General features: G+C 48.0%; 1 protein-coding gene across 1 annotated transcript in view; it reads right to left on the reverse strand.

Annotated features, from left to right (window-relative positions):
- Nucleotides 1–21,154, reverse strand: part of LOC147115009 (adenosine deaminase-like) — a 197,843-nt gene that overhangs the window by 16,402 nt on the left and 160,287 nt on the right. Inside the window, exon 10 of the mRNA XM_085993209.1 lies at nucleotides 634–763. Coding sequence (XP_085849335.1) covers nucleotides 634–763 — 130 coding nt within the window. The remainder of the gene's footprint in view (nucleotides 1–633; nucleotides 764–21,154) is intronic.

Raw genomic sequence — 21,154 nt, forward strand, 5'->3', positions numbered from 1 at the left:
ATAAATGGCACCCAATCGGGAGAACCCCCCAAGGAAATTCCTGATGATGTGCTGTAACTTTTGAGTACAGTATTTTTTTGTTTATTTTAAATTGTGCATACCTACCAACCAAATGCTAACTGTGCACCTGATCTCTGGTGATCTAGCGAGGGTTGCATTGGTAAATGTTTGGCAAATCATTGTGGTAAATGAAGATAAGGGGGTTTGCATTTTTCACTGAACTAGATAGGCTTCAACCAGATGTTAATCGTCATCATGTTAGAGCTATATGTAGCTTTAATCATCTGCCATTTTCTAGCTGGTTTCTTTTTTTAAATAATATCAGATTGTGATGAAGATAAAACAAAAGAGTGCTTTGATTTGTTTTGAACTACTGCAAAATCTGATGTAAGTGTAGATTCACACAGCCCCTGAACCTTTTGTTGTCCTGCAATAAAACTGCTGCAGTGAAGTCAAAAGTCAAGAGGCAGAACATCAGTACTGCACCGACTTTGTAAAATATATTGACAGTTGGATGGTTGGTATTATTGACCTAACAGTTCCAATAATAAATGTTGCATGTCAAGTAGTGAACCTATAAATAATTAACTTACATTTAACAGTAAGTAGAGAAACACATTGTTTTCCACTTACCATTGTCATGAACTCTAATTCAGTAAAGTTCATGTACTCTGCAGCTATCCTATAATCAGTGTGAATTGTTGAATTGAAAATCAATGGATCATCTGTACTGAGTGAAAAGTTTGCTTTATCTTTCTTGAATCTGTAAAATAAATACATTTCAATTAATTAACTTAACAGACTATGAGCATTTTATCTTAAATTGTTTCAAAGTTAATTTATTCATAAGCTACTACTTTTTGGCTGCATTAATGTAGAATATTAGCTGGCAACATTTATATTAAAATTTTACCCTCTACAATTCAGTTCACTCCAGAATAATATAGTTTCTGGTATGTTGTGCCTTGTGTGATGCTGATCTGTATCCTAACTCCATCCTTGGTTCCATATTCCTTAATACCCTTGGCTAGCAATAATCTATTGACTTCAGATTTAAAATGATTATTTGAGCTAGCATCTACTGCTTTTTGTGGGAGAGAGTTCCACACTTCTACCACCCTTTGTGTGAGGAAGTGTTTCCTAACTTCTCTCCTGAATGACCTGGCTCCAATTTTAAGGTTATGTCCCCTTGTCCTAGATGTAAAAAGTCGCATAGGTGGTGAAGTTTCAGTACTAGAGCCCAGTGTTTAGTTGCTTACACCATTTATGTTGAATTTGACAATTGATGGCTGGTGTCATCACCAATAAAAGGGGGAAGCAAGTGCCCCCTTTTAAAGGGGCACAGCCAATAAACCGTTAATTAAAGCAAATTTAAATGAAACTTAAATCAGATCAAAATTTTGTTTCTGGGGGTGATGAAGCACTCCAGTCCCTCTGATGCCCACTGGTCATGGAAGGCCTCAAGTGTAACGGCAGACACCGCATGCTCCATCTCCAGGGACACCCGGGCGCGAACATAACCACAGAAGAGAAGCAGACAGTCGGGCTGAACGACCCCCTCGACCGCCCACTGCCTGGACCTGTTAATGGCCACCTTGGCCAGGCCCAGGAGCAGTCCAACAAGGAGGTCCTCCGATCTGCCCGCTCCCCTCCGCACCGGGTGCCCAAGGAGGGCTTTAAACTAACTAGTGGGGGGGAGTTACCTAGAGAACAAATAATAAAAATGACAACAGAGAAGGTCATAGACTTAGGTAGCAGTGGGGAAATGAAAAACCAGAGCGTGTCAGGAAGGGGCAGAAGGTATGGAGTAAAAGGTAAAGTAATAAAAAGGGCAAAAGCAGGAACTAAGTGTCAAAAAACACATTTGAAAGTTCTCTATCTGAATGCACGTAGCATTCGTAACAAAATAGATGAGTTAATGGCACAAATAGCTACATATGGGTATGATCTTGTGGCCATTACAGAAACATGGCTGCAGGGTGACAATGCCTGGGAATTAAACATACCAGGTTATTTAACGATCAGGAAGGACAGGCAGGAAGGAAGGGGAGGTGGGGTGGCTATGTTAATAAAGGAAGGAATCACTGTAATACAGAGAAATGATATTGGGTCAAAAGATCAGGATAATGAAACAGTTTGGGTGGAGATAAGGAATAATAAGGGGAAAAAAACACTAGTGGGCGTAGTCTATAGGCCTCCGAACAGTTGCAACTCGGTTGGACGGAGTATCAATCAGGAAATAGTTGAGGCTTGTAATAAGGGAACATCTATAATTATGGGGGATTTTAACTATCATATTAACTGGACAAATCAAATTGGGCAGGGCTGCCGTGAGGATGAGTTCATTGAGTGTATTAGGGATGGGTTTCTTGAGCAGTATGTAACTGAACCGACCAGGGGGCAAGCAACCTTAGATCTGGTCCTGTGTAACGAGACAGGATTAATTAAAAATGTCCTAGTAAAGGATCCCCTTGGAATGAGTGACCATAACATGGTTGAATTCCATGTTCAATTAGAGGGTGAGGAGGTTGTATCTCAAACAAGCTTGCTAAGCTTGAATAAAGGAGACTATGAAGGTATGAGAGCAGAATTGAGCAAAGTGGATTGGGAAAATAGATTAAAGGGTAAGACGATACATGATCAGTGGTGTACATTTAAGGAGTTATTTTACAACTTCCAAAAAAAGTATATTCCACTGAGAAGAAAAGGGTGTAAAAGAAAAGACAGCCATCCGTGGCTAAGTAAAGAAATTAAGGATAGTATTCGACAAAAAACAAGGGCATATAAGGTAGCCAAATCTAGTGGGAGGATAGAGGATTGGGAAAACTTTAAAAGACAGCAAAAAATAACAAAAAGATTGATTAGGAAAGGGAAGATAGATTATGAAAGTAAATTAGCAAAAAATATAAAAACAGATAGTAAGAGTTTTTATAGTTATATAAAAAGAAAAAGGGTGGCTAAAGTAAATGTTGGTCCCTTAGAGGATGAGACCGGGAAATTAATGGTGGGAAATATGGAGATGGCAAAAACACTGAATGAATATTTTGTATCAGTCTTTACAGTAGAGGACACCAAGAATATCCCAACGCTGGACAAGCAGGGGGCTATAGGGGGGGAGGAGATAAACACAATCAAAATCACTAAGGAAGTGGTACTCGGTAAAATAATGGGACTCAAGGCGGATAAATCGCCTGGACCTGATGGCTTACATCCAAGGGTCTTGAGGGAAGTGGCAGTAGGGGTTGTGGATGCATTGGTAATAATCTTCCAAAACTCCCTGGACTCAGCAAAGGTCCCAGCAGACTGGAAAACTGCTAATGTAACACCCTTATTTAAAAAGGGCAGTAGACAGAAGGCTGGAAACTATAGACCGGTTAGCCTAACATCTGTGGTAGGTAAAATTTTGGAGTCCATTATTAAGGAGACAGTGACAGGACATTTGGATAATCATAGTTTAATAAGACAAAGTCAGCATGGTTTTATGAAGGGGAAGTCATGTTTGACAAATTTGCTGGAGTTCTTTGAGGAAGTAACATACAGGGTGGATAAAGGTGAACCAGTGGACGTAGTGTATTTAGACTTCCAAAAGGCATTTGACAAGGTGCCACACAAAAGATTATTGCTTAAGATAAAAAATCACGGGATTGGGGGTAATATTCTGGCATGGATAGAGGATTGGCTATCTAACAGAAGGCAGAGAGTTGGGATAAATGGTTCATTCTCAGACTGGCAATCAGTAACCAGTGGTGTTCCGCAGGGGTCAGTGCTGGGTCCCCAACTCTTTACAATCTATATTAACGATTTGGAAGAGGGGACCGAGTGTAACATATCAAAGTTTGCAGATGATACTAAGATGGGAGGGAAAGTAGTGAGAGAGGAGGACATAAAAAACCTGCAAGGGGACATAGACAAGCTAAGTAAGTGGGCAGAGACTTGGCAGATGGAATACAATACTGGAAAGTGTGAGGTTATGCACTTTGGCAGGAAAAATCGTAGAGCAAGTTATTATCTTAATGGCAAGAAACTGGAAAGTACTGAAGTACAAAGGGATCTGGGGGTCCTGGTGCACGAAACTCAAAAGGTTAGTGTGCAGGTGCAGCAAGTGACTAAGAAGGCCAATGGAATGTTGGCTTTCATTGCTAGGGGGATAGAATATAAAAATAGGGAGGTATTGCTTCAGTTGTACAAGGTATTGGTGAGACCGCACCTGGAATACTGCATACAGTTTTGGTGTCCATACTTAAGAAAAGACATACTTGCTCTCGAGTCAGTACAAAGAAGGTTCACTCGGTTAATCCCTGGGATGAGGGGATAGACATATGAGGAGAGGTTGAGTAGATTGGGACTCTACTCATTGGAGTTCAGAAGAATGAGAGGCGATCTTATTGAAACATATAAGATTGTGAAGGGGTTGGATCGGGTGGGTGCGGGGAGGATGTTCCAGATGATGGGTGAAACTAGAACTAGGGGGCATAGTCTTAGAATAAGGGGCTGCTCTTTCAAAACTGAGATGAGGAGGAACTACTTCACTCAGAGGGTGGTAGGTCCATGGAATATGCTGCCCCAAAAAGCTGTCAAAGCTACATCATTACATAAATTTAAAACAGAAATAGACAGTTTCCTAGAAGAAAAGGGAATTAAGGGTTACGGGGAGCGGGCAGGAATTTGGACATGAGTTTAGGTGCGGATCGGTCATGGCCCTGTGGGTAGCGGAGCGGGCCCAGGGGCCGTGTAGCCTGATCCTGCTCCTGTTTCGTGTGCCTAATTCTGTTAGATTCAGGAGATAGTCCTGTCATAGTGGATTGGCGGTTAGGATCGGATCAGCCATGATCTTATTGAATGGCGGAGCAGGCTCGAGGGGCCAATTGGCCTACTCCTGCTCCTATTTCTTATGTTCTTATGTTCTTATGATCAGGAGCGTGGGACTGAAGTACAACCAAAATTGAGGAGCAGCCCCTTCAAAAATTGGAAGAGGGGCTGTAACCTCTCACACTGTGTATACATGGAACACGGACTCAGAAATTGCAGGCGGCCTGAGAGTCCGCGAACCTACTTAATAATTTGTTGCACGGGACTGCTCCATGCAACACCTCCCACACCAAGTCCCCAGTAGAAAAGGGGAGGACTCCCGCATAGAGAGCCCTCCACTGGGCACCTCTGCCTCCTCCGGATGGCTAGATGGCACGCAAAGGAGTGTCCAGACGGCAAACGAGGAAGACAAAGCTGAGAGTGTGCAAGAGCAGCCTATACAGAAAACCCCTCCATGCAGAGCGGAAAGGCCAGAAGGGATCTCAGAGACGGCTCAAGTTGTGAGGCACCGGCTCCTGAGGGAGGTTTCGGGGCCTAGTGCTGATGAGAAATTCTGTCTGAACTGGGGTCAGCTCGGACGGAATCGTCCCACATGCTTGAGCCTCCTCGACACACAAAGCAGTTAAAAGGGTTTACGGGATCTTGGGCTTCATAAATAGAGGTATAGAGTACAAAAGTGTGGAAATTATGATGAACCTGTTTAAAACACTGGTTTGGCCCCAACTGGAGTACTGTGTCCGATTACACCTCACTTTAGGAAGGATGTGAAGGCCTTCGAGAAGGTGTGGAATGGATTTACGAGATTGATTCCAGGAATGAGGGACTTCAGAACTGGGGCTGTTCTCCTTGGAGCAGAGAAGATTGCGAGGAGATTTGATGGAGGTGTTCAAAATCATGAGGGGTCTGGACAGAGTAGATAGAGAGAAACTGTTCCCATTGGCAGAAGGGTCGAGAACCAGAGGACACAGATTTAAGGTGATTGGCAAAAGAACCAAAGGTAACATAAGAAAAAACCTTTTTACGCAGCGAGTGGTTAAGATCTGGAATGCACCTCCTGAAAGGGTGGTGGAGGCAGACTTAATATTATCTTTGAAAAGAGAGTTGGATAAGTATCTGAAGGAAAAGAATTTGCAGGGCTACGGCGAAAGGGTGGGGGAGTGGGACTAGCTGAGGTGCTCTTGCAGAGAGCTGGCACGGGTTCGACGGGCCAAATGGCCTTCTTCCGTGCTGTAATCATTCTATGATTCTATGACTCTGTGTATACATGGAACACGGACTCCTCCAGACCGCAGAAATTGCAGGAGGCCTGGGAGTCTGTGAATCTACTTAAAAATTTGTTGCACGGGACTGCTCCATGCAGCACCCCACACGCCAAGTCCCCAATAGAAAAGGGGAGGACTCCCGCATAGAGAGCCCTCCACTGGGGACCCCTGCCTCCGCCGAATGGTAAGATGGCATGCCAAGGAGTGTCCGGACGGCAGACAAGGAAGACAAAGTGGAGAGTGATCATAAGCAGCTCCCGCCATGCAGAGTGGAAAGGCACGGAAGGGATCTCTGAGAGATGTCTCAAACTGTGAGGCGCTGGCTCCCAAGGGAGGGGCCCTGACGCTGATGAGAAATTCTGTCCGAAGGGGGTCAGCTCGGACGGGATTGCTCCACACACTTGAGCCTCCTCGACACACCTAGTGGAGTCAGGGCCGAGTGCCTCTTTTAGCGTTTCAATAGCTTTGGCCACGGACCAGATGCCGTGCCAGGACATTAGCTGTGCCAGCTCCTCTGGTGACATCCAGCCTGCTCCTCCGCCATCCAGTACATCCCTGACTCTGGTCACCTTGCCAGCCAGGGCCATCCCCTCCATCAGCCACCTGAAACCACAGTCATGGAGGTACGGATTCCTGAGCAGCAGCTCCCGGAGGCTAGCTGCCACTCCTGACGGGGGAGAACTCCAGCTGGAGGCGACCATGTTCCAGATCCTGATCAGTTCCTGGTAAAAGACAGGAAGCTCCTGCAAGGAGGCATGGCTACACCCCAGTTTTATAAACAGGAGCTGCAGGTCGTAATTGAGGCCGTGCAGCTGGTGGAAGAAATACATCGCCAGCGCACACCATTTGGGAGGATCCTGAACGTACAGGTATCGCTGCAGGGTCTGAAGACGGAAAGTCTCAGCCTGGGTACGAAGGCACACCAGTGCCTGACCGTCCTCCCTAAGTGGGAGACTCAGAACCACAGCAGAGACCCAATGCTTCCTTTTGTCCCAGGAAAAGTCAACAAGCTTCTTCTGTATCTCAGCGATAAACTCAGGGGGAGATATCAAAGTGACCAACCAGTACCACAGCATAGCGACCACCAGTTGATTTATGACCAGCGCTTGACATCTGTAGGGCAGCACTCATAAGCAGAGAGGACGACCTCCACACCGGGCCCTTGCAGAGCCAGTCCCATCAATCTCTTCCTCAAAAGGCTCGGGAAAGGCTCCACGCAGATGGCATATAACTGGCCAGACATGGAGCATCCCTGACGCACCCCTCTGCTGAAGCGAAGGGGCGCCATCAAAGACCCATTAACCTTAATCAGACACTCAGCAGCAGTGTACAGAAGTCGAATCCAGGTGAAAAAATGCATTCCGAACCCGAATGCGCGCAGAGTCCCAAAGAGGTACTTGTGATCCACCCTGTCGAATGCCTTCTCCTGATCCAGGGAATGGCAGGCATCTGACAGACCAGCCCTCTGGGAATGGTGGACCAGGACCCGGTCCAGATAGATATAGTCATGGATGGTCCAGCCTGGGACCGTGTAGGACTGGTCGGGGTAGATCATGTGGACCAGCATGGTGCCAAGGTAGGCAGACGTTGTCCTAGCAAAGATCTTGTAATCCATGCTGAGGAGGGCGCCAGTTCTTAAGTAGGTGGAGATCACCCCTCTTGGGCAGCAGGATGATGGCTGCCCTGCGCCAAGAGAGGGGCATCTCCCTGGTCACGGAGTGTACGGACCTGATGAGCAGCACCAGCTCCGACCGTGTCTGGGGCCAGCTGAACTTTATTGCGATGGCCCAGGCAACTGACCAGAAAATCCTGGAGCTCCTCAAAGGGGATGAGGGGAGCTTCGGTAGGGAACACGAGGACATCCACAACCTCACTGGTGATGGACTTCAAATTGTCCCCACTGCCCTCCACCAAGTTGCCGTCCTCTGCCAGCGGCTGACCCGTGCACCGCACAGGGTGCAGTGAATGGCTCGGCCGCAGCGGCCGGTCTCACCTCTGACATGATCTCACCCCCCAGGATCAACGGCAGAGGAGTCCTCCCTGGACTCCTCTGGGGGGCCTGGGTCAGAGGGTGGTAGCAGTTCAGGGCCCCCCTCTGCCTCAGGCACCGGGCCGTATGGCGAAATCGGGGAAAGAACCATCCCAAGTTCCCCCAATACACCCGGCACAAAGGTGAGAGATGGAGAAGGAGGGGCATCCCTTTACCCGCCGCCACCCACTGACCCAACAGGCAGGGGGTTTCTATTAAAATCGTCAACCAGGTCGAGCAACTCCCGGGGGATGTCAGGGTGTGGCTGGGTGAGCTTAGTCTCATCGACCTCGCCGCCCCAGCCTCCAGGATGCCCGACCCGGCGACGAGTGACGGTGTTATTTTGGGCAGATCCATGGCGCCCCACCCCCACTATGAGCAGCCCCAGGGAGTCACAGGCGGGACAGATGGATCTGTCTCATCCTCCCGAGGGATACATGACTCCCGCTGACTGTGCGAGGTGGCCACAGGACCCATGACGGGCGCCGTCTCCTCTTCCACAGAGGGACATGGGTCCTCCTCCATTTCCAAGGAGCAGCGCCTTTGTCTCTTCCTCCTGGATGGGTGCAGAGGGAGAGAGACCTACTTGTCGGCAGAGGGCTCCACCTCCTCCTCCAACTTCACATCCTCCTACTGTTTTTGGCTCCTTATCCTGAGCCCAACTGCGGGATGCAAGTTTTCCGCAGAAGCGGGCATGATTGTGGGCTCAGATCGCTTGCAGGCGCGGGATCGCTTGCAGGCACGGGAACGCGAATGAGCCTCAGACGTCGGCCGCGCATTTGGTGTTACTATCGCGGGGACAAGGGCAGTGGCGGTGCCAACCTTGGCTGCCTTAGTGGTTTTGTCAGCCTTAGAGGCGGCGCAGTTTTTACGTACATGCCCCACCTCCTTGTAGGCGTGGCACTGCACATCGTCCGACATCCAGAAGGCGCGGTAGCGAGTCCCCTGGTGGATAATCATAAATCCACCCTCTGGGTCCTCCTCCCTCGCCAGCTGAATGTAAAGTTGGTGCCAGAAGGAGAAGACATGACAGAGGCTAGCCTCTCTGAAGCCGATCGGGATCGGCGCTATCCCCGACCTCACCTCCCCCAGTCAACGTAGGTGGGGGAGGAGGAGCTCTCTGGGGATAAAGGGCGGGACATTGGATAAAATAATACACTGTGCGGTGGCCTCGAGAGGATCCACCGGCAGGAAGGTTCCGCCTCCCGTGAGCCCCTTATTAAGGGCCAGGAACACCGCCTGCTCAGACCTCAGGAACATTTTCGAGAATGCAAAAGTGGCCAACAACCCCATCCATGCCTCAATGGCCATATTGGGGTGAGTGTAACACTTCATCCCATGTTTTTTGGTGATCAGGGTGAAAGGTGACGGGGCAGCAGGAGTGGCTGTAGCTGCCATGCCCGCGTATGTCCTTGCTTGCCCAGTCACCGGCGAAGATGGAGTTTCCATTGCTGTTGTTAAAGGGCTACAATCACCCCAAGTTTCAGAGTAATATGACCTTTCCTTAAAACAGAGGGATTTTAGGGGGGAAAAAAGCAAAGAAAAAACCCATCTCCCCCTGTAGTGTCAGGATGGGAGAGGTGCCTTCTCCCCTCTGCTTAAAAAAGGGAAAGGAAACATTAATAATAACAAAATGGAGAGGTGCCTCTCAAGAGGGAGATAGAGGGAGGGAGGCTGCAGAGGTGGGGTCACCACTCAAAACAGGCCTCAATGGGTGTGTTGCAGGGGTGCACTTTCTAGTTGTTAAATACAAGTCTTTAGAATCTTCCTGGTAGGGGGAGGGGATGTCTTCACTGGGACACAGTCCTCCACCAAGTCTTGTTAATGAGAAAAAGTAAGAAAAAGCTTCACCCAGGCTGCTCCAGCTGTCCCGGGCCAGGCAATGGGGGGCAGTGTTTATAAGTGTGTGCGGCCCAATCGATATTGAAAGAACAAACACACACCCACGCCCACACCCCTCACAATCTTTCAGCCTTTATCTTCTTTCCTCCCCCTACCTAGAGGTAATAGTCTTGAAGAGAAAGTGCACCAACACCCACCTTATGTTGATCTTTGGTTCATAGAATAGAATCATTGAATGGTTACAGCACAGAAGGAGGCCATTCTGCCTGTCAAGCTCATGCCGGCTCTCTGCAAGAGCTCTTCAGCTAGTCCCACTCCCCAGCCCTTTCCCTGTAGCCCTGCAAATTTTTTTCCTTCAAGTACTTATCCAATTCCTTTTGAAAGCCACAATTGAATCTGCCGCCACCATCCCTTCAGGCAGTGCATTCCAGATCCTAACCACTCGCTGCATATAAAAGTTTTTCCTCATGTCGCCTTTGGTTCTTCTGCCAATCACCTTAAATCTGTGTCCTCTGGTTCTCGACCCTTCCGCCAATGGGAATAATTTCTCTCTATCTAGACCCCTCATGATTTTAAACACCTCTATCAAATCTCCTCTCAGCCTTCTCTGCTCCAAGGAGAACAACCCCAGCTTCTCCAGTCTATCCACGTAACTGAAGTTCCTCATCCCTGGAACCATTCTTGTAAATCTTTTCTGCACCCTCTCTAAGGCCTTCACATCCTTCCTGGTTGTTAGTACTCTTCCTCCTTCCAAGTAGATGTTATTTTCTTCCAGTTGTAGAAGTTGTAGTTCTCCCTCACTCTCCCTCTCCCAATACAGAGAGCCAACAAGTAAGCAAACAAATTGCTCCCCTTCTCCCTACTTTTGAGTAGAGCCAGTAGGAAAAACTAAAGCCTAGCTGCTTTCACAGTGTCGGCGGGAATCCTGAGCGGCAGAGCGGGGCTATAAAAGTCCCAGAGACCAGGTAAGGCCTTACAGCGTCGGCGGGAAACTCGAGCGGCAGAGCGGGGCTATAAAAGTCCCAGAGACCAGGTAAGGCCTCACAGCGTCGGCGGGAATCCTGAGCGGCAGAGCGGGGCTATAAACGTCCCAGAGACCAGGTAAGGCCTCACAGCGTCGGCGGGAATCCTGAGCGGCAGAGCGGGGCTATAAAAGTCCCAGAGACCAGGTAAGGCCTCACAGCGTCGGCGGGAATCTCGAGCGGCAGAGCGGGGCTATAAAAGGCCCCAGAGACCAGGTAAGGCCTCACAGCATCAGCGGGAAACTCAAGCAGCAGAGCGGGGCTATAAAAGGCCCCAGAGACCAGGTAAGGCCTCACAGCGTCGGCGTGAATCCTGAGCGGCAGAGCGGGGCTATAAAAGTCCCAGAGACCAGGTAAGGCGTACCAGTCTCCAGTCTGGAAGGAGAGAGGTAAAAAGTAATCCAAGTGTGACGTCACCAGAAAGCGGGTAAGTGATTGGTTGGTAAGTATTTCTCCCTTTTAAGCATAAATCTCTTTGGTTTATAGGCCTATAAATTCGGTGACGCCCCGCCAGCACGTTTGCGCCGGAAATTTAGCGCCCGCCGCCAAGCCAGTTGTGCCCGCCCCAAATTCACTTTCAGCGCCCCAAAGCGGAAGCGGGCGCTGGTACAGGGTGTGCCCGCCCCGCTTGGGGCGCTGAAAGTGAATTTCAGCGCTGCCGGTCCCGCTGCGCCACCCGATGCGGAGCGGCAGGCTGCTGTACTGCAGGCCCCCCCCCTTCTCTTAAGGGGGAGGTGCCTGCAACGGCCGGAGCCCCGTTGAAAGTGCCGGCAAAAGAGCGCGGCACAACGGCGAAGTGCCGGGCTCCACGGAAACCAGCCGGCAATGCCGCGGGGGGAGGGGGTGGAGGAGGCCGGGGAAGGAGGTGCGGGCAGGCGGCCGCCGAAAAAGCGGCCGGCCGCACCTCCGCTTTAAATAGCGCCTCTAAGGCTGCAGCACGGCCAGGTTTTCAAAACGTTGTTAGCGGCCGCCAGGGAAGAGGCAGCCGCTACTGAAGATGGGGATCGGCGTGGTTTCGGGTGGTACCGGGGCGCTGCGCACACCGATGACGTCATCGGTGCCGGCGCAGCGCTACCGGCTTACGCCGATTTAAAGGCCCACCTAATTTCAGCGGCGACGCAACTTCCGGCGCAACCCACTCTTGCGCCCCTAAATGGGCGCAAACCCAAGGGAATTTCTAGGCCATAGTTTCTAAGGTGTGATATTCACCATCTAAAATCGGGGCAGAGGATATTTAAGAATAATATTAATAAATTTAATTAATTACATAGAATGGGAGATCAGGCGATGTGTTGCTGCTGCAATATGTGGGAGCTGGTGAACACCATTGATGCTCACAGTGATCACATTTGCAGTAAGTGTTGGCTGCTCGAGGAACTCCGGCTCCGTGTTGAAGAGCTGGAGTCCGAGCTTCAAACACTGAGACACATCAGGGAGGGGGAGAGTTACCTGGACTCTGTGTATCACGAGGTAGTCACACCAATTAGATTAATTAATTCAGATGTAGTCCGTGGCCAGGGTCAGGATGGTGTGACTAGAAGTGAGGCAGGTACGGGGATCCAGGAGGTAGTGTTGGAGGAGCCGCAGCCCTTGCACTTGTCCAACAGGTTCGAGGCTCTTACTCCCTGTGGGGACAGGAGCAGGGACTGCAGGGAGGATGAGCAACCTGGCCACAGCACCGTGGAGCAGGGGGCCATTCAAGTGGGGGGAGTTAAAAGAAATGTTGTAGTGGTAGGGGATAGTATCGTTAGGGGGATAGATAGAGTTCTTTGCAGCCGAGAGCGAGAGTCCCGAAGGCTGTGTTGCCTGCCCGGTGCCAGGGTTAAGGACATCTCCTCTGGACTGGAGAGAAACTTGGAGTGGGAGGGGGAGGATCCAGTTGTCATGGTCCATGTTGGTACCAACGACATAGATAGGACAAGGAAGGAGGTTCTGCTGAGGGAGTTTGAGCAGCTAGGGGCCAAATTAAAAAGCAGAACCACAAGGGTAATAATTTCTGGATTATTACCTGAGCCACGAGCGAATTTGGCTAGGACAAATAAAATTAGAGAGTTAAATGCGTGGCTCAAAGACTGGTGTGGGAGAAATGGGTTTTGCTTCCTGGGACACTGGCACCAGTACTGGGGCAGGAGGGAGCTGTTCCGTTGGGACGGGCTTCACTTGGCCAGTGCTGGGGCTAGAGTCCTGGCAGATCATATAACTAGGGCTGTAGAGAGGGCTTCAAACTAATTGGTGGGGGGGAGATTCCTAGAGAGCAAATAATAAAAATGACAACAGAGAAGGTCATAGACTTAGGTAGCAGTGGGGAAATTAAAAACCAGAGCATGTCAGGAAGGGGCAGAAGGTATGGAGTAAAAGGTAAAGTAATAAAAAGGGCAAAAGCAGGAACTAAGTGTCACAAAACATCTTTGAAAGTTCTCTATCTGAATGCACGTAGCATTCGTAACAAAATAGACGAGTTAATGGCACAAATAATTACATATGGGTATGATCTTGTGGCCATTACAGAAACATGGCTGCAGGGTGACAATGCCTGGGAATTAAAGATACCAGGTTATTTAACGATCAGGAAGGACAGGCAGGAAGGAAGGGGAGGTGTGGTGGCTATGTTAATAAAGGAAGGAATCACTGTAATACAGAGAAATGATATGGGGTCAAAAGATCAGGATAATGAAACAGTTTGGGTGGAGGTAAGGAATAATAAGGGAAAAAAAACACTAGTGGGCGTAGTCTATAGGCCTCCGAACAGTGGCAACTCTGTTGGATGGAGTATCAATCAGGAAATAGTTGAGGCTTGTAATAAGGGAACATCTATAATTATGGGGGATTTTAACTATCATATTAATTGGACAAATCAAATTGGGCAGGGCTGCCTTGAGGATGAGTTCATTGAGTGTATTAGGGATGGGTTTCTTGAGCAGTATGTAACTGAACCGACCAGGGGGCAAGCAACCTTAGATCTGGTCCTGTGTAACGAGATGGGATTAATTAAAAATGTCCTAGTAAAGGATCCCCTTGGAATGAGTGACCATAACATGGTTGAATTCCATATTCAATTAGAGGGTGAGAAGGTTGGATCTCAAACAAGCGTGCTAAGCTTGAATAAAGGAGACTATGAAGGTATGAGAGCGGAATTGAGTAGAGTGGATTGGGAAAATAGATTAAAGGGTAAGACGATACATGATCAGTGGTGTACAATTAAGGAGTTATTTTACAACTTCCAAAAAATATATATTCCACTGAGAAGAAAAGGGTGTAAAAGAAAAGACAGCCATCCGTGGCTAAGTAAAGAAATTAAGGATAGTATTCGACTAAAAACAAGGGCACATAAGGTAGCCAAATCTAATGGGAGGATAGAGGATTGGGAAAACTTTAAAAGACAGCAAAAATTAACAAAAAGATTGATTAAGAAAGGGAAGATAGATTATGAAAGTAAATTAGCAAAAAATATAAAAACAGATAGTAAGAGTTTTTATAGTTATATAAAAAGAAAAAGGGTGGCTAAAGTAAATGTTGGTCCCTTAGAGGATGAGACCGGGAAATTAATGGTGGGAAATATGGAGATGGCAAAAACACTGAATGAATATTTTACATTAGTCTTTACAGTAGAAGACACTAAGAATATCCCAACACTGGACAAACAGGGGGCTAAAGGGGGGGAGGAGCTAAACATGATCAAAATCACTAAGGAAGTGGTACTCGGTAAAATAATGGGACTCAAGGCGGATAAATCACCTGGACCTGATGGCTTACATCCTAGGGTCTTGAGGGAAGTGGCGGTAGGGATTGTGGATGCATTGGTAATAATTTTCCAAAACTCCCTGGACTCGGCAAAGGTCCCGGCAGACTGGAAAACTGCTAATGTAACACCCTTATTTAAAAAGGGCAGTAGACAGAAGGCTGGAAACTATAGACCGGTTAGCCTAACATCTGTGGTAGGTAAAATTTTGGAGTCCATTATTAAGGAGACAGTAACAGGACATTTGGATAATCATAATTTAATAGGACAAAGTCAGCATGGTTTTATGAAGGGGAAGTCATGTTTGACAAATTTGCTGGAGTTCTTTGAGGAAGTAACGTATAGGGTGGATAAAGGGGAACCAGTGGACGTAGTGTATTTAGACTTCCAAAAGGCATTTGACAAGGTGCCACACAAAAGATTATTGCTTAAGATAAAAAAATCACGGGATTGGGGGTAATATTCTGGCATGGATAGACGATTGGCTATCTAAGAGAAGGCAGAGAGTTGGGATAAATGGTTCATTCTCAGACTGGCAATCAGTAACTAGTGGTGTTCCGCAGGGGTCAGTGCTGGGTCCCCAACTCTTTACAATCTATATTAACGATTTGGAGGAGGGGACCGAGTGTAACATATCAAAGTTTGCAGATGATACTAAGATGGAAGGGAAAGTAGTGAGTGAGGAGGACATAAAAAACCTGCAAGGGGACATCGACAGGCTAAGTAAGTGGGCAGAGATTTGGCAGATGGAATACAATACTGGAAAGTGTGAGGTTATGCACTTTGGCAGGAAAAATCGTAGAGCAAGTTATTATCTTAATGGCAAGAAACTGGAAAGTACTGAAGTACAAAGGGATCTGGGGGTCCTGGTGCATGAAACTCAAAAGGTTAGTATGCAGGTGCAGCAAGTGATTAAAAAGGCCAATGGAATGTTGGCTTTCATTGCTAGGGGGATAGAATATAAAAATAGGGAGGTATTGCTTCAGTTGTACAAGGTATTGGTGAGACCGCACCTGGAATACTGCGTACAGTTTTGGTGTCCATACTTAAGAAAGGACATACTTGCTCCCGAGTCAGTCCAAAGAAGGTTCACTCGGTTAATCCCGGGGATGAGGGGATGGACATATGAGGAGAGGTTGAGTAGATTGGGACTCCACTCATTGGAGTTCAGAAGAATGAGAGGCAATCTTATTGAAACATATAAGATTGTGAAGGGGTTGGATCGGGTGGATGCGGGGAGGATGTTCCCGATGATGGGTGAAACTAGAACTAGGGGGCATAGTCTTAGAATAAGGGGCTGCTCTTTCAAAACTGAGATGAGGAGGAACTACTTCACTCAGAGGGTGGTAGGTCCATGGAATATGCTGCCCCAAAAAGCTGTAGAAGCTACATCATTAAATAAATTTAAAACAGAAATAGACAGTTTCCTAGAAGTAAAGGGAATTAAGGGTTACGGGGAGCGGGCAGGAATTTGGACATGAGTCTAGGTTCGGATTGGTCATGGCCCTGTGGGTAGCGGAGTGGGCCCAGGGGCCGTGTAGCCTGATCCTGCTCCTATTTCATGTGTCTAATTCTGTTAGATTCAGGAGATGGTTCTGTGATAGTAGATTGGCGGTTAGGATCAGATCAGCCATGATCTTATTGAATGGCGGAGCAGGCTCGAGGGGCCGATTGGCCTACTCCTGCTCCTATTTCTTATGTTCTTATGCTTACAAGCCTTTATTCACAGAGACATACAGCCGGTCGGGCGCCAAGATAATCTTGCAATCCTTCCCCGCTCTACTCCCCTATATATGAGAGCAAGAGAGTGCCCAATTAATACCCACCCCCTGCATATAATTAACACTAGACTCCCCTACCAATGGAAAACATTTCTCTCTGTCTACCCTATCAATTCATGTCGGAGACATGATTAAAGGGAGCCACTTCACTTGTGGGAAGGAGTGAAAAATACGAGGCAGAGGCAACCTGTTGCGTATCTCTTAATTGCTATTCTAAGGATATCATTGCAGAGACTTGGGCACTTTCCTACTTTCCCACTTTCAAAATTGGGAAATAAGACTTGATCTGCCATTTCCAGAGGGAAGTACCACTCATGGGGAATGCATCTCAGGAAGATGTGGAATGAACAGCTTGTAATTTTCTGTCCATTAATGGATGGAAGGTCTGTGATTTCATGCCCATGATTTCCTGAGCTGCACTCCCTGCAAATATTGCTTCTCATTAGGAGCTCCAGATTCTGGAATCACTCCTACAATAAGAAACTAGGGGGTGTGTGAAATTCGGCTCCTTTGTGTCTGCCTTTAGCGCCTCCGGGAGGCGCTAACGGAGTGCAAAGGAGTTATTGCCCCGGGGGGTTCGAAAAAAAGCACCTCCCACGAAATTCGGCAGGGTGCTGCTGAGGCGCTACCCGATAGCACCGGGCCGCCGCGCCTCCGGCGATGACAACATCACCATGCGCAGTGACCCCAAAGCGCCCCACCGTATCCCCTTACCGCCCCATGGCAGAAATTTGGCTGCGCCCCGCGAGCAGATCATAAGAACATAAGACGTAGGAGCAGGAGTAGGTCATTCGACCCCTCGAGCCTGCTCCGCCATTCAATAAGTTCATGGCTGATCTGATGTTGGCCTCAACTCCACTTCTCTGCCCATTCCCCATAACCCTTGACTCCCTTACATTTCAAAAATCTGTCTATCTCCACCTTGAATATATTCAATGACCCAGCCTCCACAGCTCTCTGGGGAAGAGAATTCCAAAGATTCACGACCCTCAGAGAAGAAATTCCTCCTCATTTCCATTTTAAAAGGATGCCCCCTTATTCTGAAATTATGCCCCCTAGTTCTAGATTCCCCCACGAGGGGAAACATCCTCTGTGCATCTACCCTGTCGAGCCCCTTCAGAATCTTATATGTTTCAATAAGATCACCTCTCATTCTTCTAAACTCCAATGAGTATAGGCCCAACCTGCTCAACCTTTCTTCATAAGACAACCCTTCATCTCAGGAATCAACCTAGTGAACCTTCTCTGAACTGCCTCCAATGCAAGTATATCCTTCCTTAAATAAGGAGACCAAAACTGTACGCAGTACTCCAGGTGTGGTCTCACCAACATCCTACTGACTTCCCTACTTTTATACACCATCCCTCTTGCAATAAAGGCCAACATTCCATTTGCCTTCCTAATTACTTGCTGTACCTGAATGCTAACTTTATGTGATTCATGTACAAGGACCCCCAGATCCCTCTGTACCGCAGCATTTTGTAATCTCTCCCCATTTAAATAATAATTTCCTTTTTTATTTTTCCTACCAAAGTGGATAACCTCGCATTTACCCATATTATACTCCATCTGCCAGATTTTTGCCCATTCACTTAGCCTATCTATATCCCTTTGAAGATTCTTTGCGTCCTCCACACAATTTGCTTTCCCACCTATTTTTGTATCGCCGGGCCGACCTCCACTTGCGGGACGGTAGTTAAAGGGGAGGTGCAGCCGCGACCCGCACTGCCATTTTATTTTTTGGGGCCTTTGGGCCGACCTCCAGGTCGGCCCTCCGTGGTGTGGTCCTGGCTGCCATCGCACAGCCTGGCACCGTGTCTCCCTGGTGACCTAGTTGGGGCCATCGGAGGCCCTGTAGAGTGCACAGTGGCCCTCCCCTTTAACTGAAGGGGAGGGGCATTGAAACACGGCCGGTTACCGCCCCACCAGGAAGTGGAGCGCCCGACATTGCTTCCACTAATGTGATTCGGGCATGTGGAAACCACGAAACTGGGTGTTGCACAATGTCGCCTTGTCCCTGCAAAAATCTCTCCAGTCACAATTTTTCGATTGGGTTGAGCACCTCCATAGATTGCATCTTGAACATTGTGTCCAAGAGCTTCAATGTAATATGGGTGTGACTATGTAACCTGCGCCTCAGAATGGAGATGGGCCAAGAATATTAGGGCCACTATGCGTGATATTTGTGCAGTTTATGTACATCCCATGAGAGTGGATGACAAGGGATAAGACATAAGATCAATGTGGGCTGACAAAGGGCTTGAATAAAAAGATAGGTTTTGAGAAGGTTTTTAAAGGGTTGTGGAAAGGCAGTGAGGTTTAGAAAAGAGATATTAAAAAGTACAACATAGCCTTTGCTGCCAATGGAGGGGCAAAGAGAGGGGGAAGGATACCAAAAGGCCAGAATCAGAGAAATGGAGGCCCCGGTATTTAAGGGGAGGTGGGGAGGGTGTGGGTGAGGCTGAAAATGACCGAAAAACCTGGCAAGGCCAATCTTAATGGCAGGGCCTCATTAATGTTGGGGATGATCCCTGGCAATCGGGAGTTGGGGTGGGGCAGAGGGCTACAATCAGGAGTGATGGGGGAAGGCTGGTGATCTGGGCTGAGGCCGAAAGCTTCCTTGAAGAATTTGGGGGGAGCACGCCTGCTCCTCCTGGCCCACAAGGAGTGCTGAAACACCTTTGTTACAATGCCAAGTTTCCCGACCTTTGGGATACCCCGTGCAGCAGCAGTTAAATTCAAATCGGGCTCCCAATTGCACTGTAGGAGCCCAATTTAAATATGTTAATAAGCGTCCCGCCGCTCCACGATGGTACACTCGGACGCCCCAATATCCACCACTAACAGTGGGCAGCAAGCGAGTGCGCGACTGAATGGGGTTGCGTTCCACGCATTTCACTTTTCAACCCCATCCCCTAACCCTCTCCCGCCCAGTGTGGGGGTGTTAATATCGAGGCTGGAGTGTTTTGGGGTGAAGGTGCATGAAGGAATTTAAAGATGAGGACATTGATTTTAAATTGAATGTGTTGGGAGGCCAATGTAGATCAGCAAGAACAGGGGTGATGGGCGAGTGAGATTTAGCACCAGGCAGGATGTGTGCAGTAGAGTTTAAATACGTTGAAATTTATGGCAGCTGGAGGAAGAAAGACCAGCAAGAAGAGCATTGGAGTAGTTGAGTCCAGAGCTGGCAATGAGGGTTTCAGTAGCAATATGGTTGAGGTAGCAGCAGAGACAGGCAATGTTATGTAGGTGCTAGTAAACAGTCTTTTTGATGGAGAGAACAGGGGATGTGAAACTAAGTTCAGGGTCGAACCAGGTGCTAACCTGTCTGGTTGAGCCTGAGACAATGGCTGAAAAATGGAAAAGAATCAGTGGCAAACACATGGAGTTTGTGGCAGGGTCTGAAGACAATGGCTTTGGTCTTCCTTATGTTGAGCTGGAGGAAATTGTGACTCATCCAACACAAGATGTCAGATAAACTATCTGGTAACAGAGGCAGTCAAGGAGTCAAGCAAAATGGTGGAGAGGTAAAGCTAGCTGTCATCAACATGCATGTGGAACTTGACCCCATGCCTGCAAATGATGTCCTAAGGGTAGCATATAGATAAAGTTTATGGCCTAGAAATTCGGGTTGTTTGCGGCACTCATTAGCGCCATGAAATGGCGGCAAAACGCTGGCTGGCACTCTTCCACCAGCTGGTGGCAGGTACTGCGGTGGCCGCCATTTTCGGCAGTGCTGCCATCAACTGATATCGGCGAGAATATTTTAATGAAATGGAGCATGACGTCAATCGGCGTGCAACGGCGGGTTGATGCCAGCTGATCTATTTTGGAGTTCTCCGCTTGCATTACCGCCCCCACTAATTCACGCCAGTATTTGCTGCTGCTAAAAGGTCTTTCAGCAGCGTTAACAGCCATGAGGAGTCCGGCAGGACTTATGAGGATGGATGCCGGAACTTCAAACGCCTCCTTTGCCAAGGTTCTTCTTTTAAACTTTTTTTGCCCATCAGTGGCGGGGGGCAGGGGGGTGTGGTGCATTTTCTGGCAGCTTTCCTGGAGGCCTACAGTGTTTGTGGGTCAGTAAATCAATGGGTGAATTCCATTGCAATGATTGAAAATGATCTGTGATAAAATCTCTTATCTGCATTCATGTTATAAACAAACAAAAAATCGACAAACATCGGGTGGCAGCTAATTTTTTTGGAGCACGTACGGCAACTGTTCAGGTCGCTCCTTTCTTCCCCGCTCCCCTACACTGCGAGCAGGAGACCGAGGTGACCTTTGGACTCCTTCTGAGATTAGTGCTGCAAAGAGCGCGTTGCACGAGCAAATCACCATCATGCTGATGATAATAAGCAGGCAGTACCAAAATGCCAGTACGGCCTGTGCTCTCTCGGCTGGCGGCCGTTATCCTTGGCCACCTTGATCCGTTATTGTTAAGTCTGTGTGTTATAGTGATAATTACTACACAGACTACAAGAGTAAATTCAACAGGTCTTTACTGGTTGGAGGTAGGGACTATACTGAATACAATATTACTACACAGTGCTTATATACCGGTGTGGTCACCACCGGTATTACGTATACAGCAGCCAGAGAAAGTAGTACATTTCTTAAGGTGGAACAGGCTTAAGTTCTCTTAAGGTGGAACAGGTTACATACACCACAAT

This window comes from Somniosus microcephalus, chromosome 7, assembly GCF_052327205.1.
Source record: "Somniosus microcephalus isolate GS21.2 chromosome 7, FLI_Smic_1.0, whole genome shotgun sequence".
NCBI lineage: Eukaryota > Metazoa > Chordata > Chondrichthyes > Squaliformes > Somniosidae > Somniosus > Somniosus microcephalus.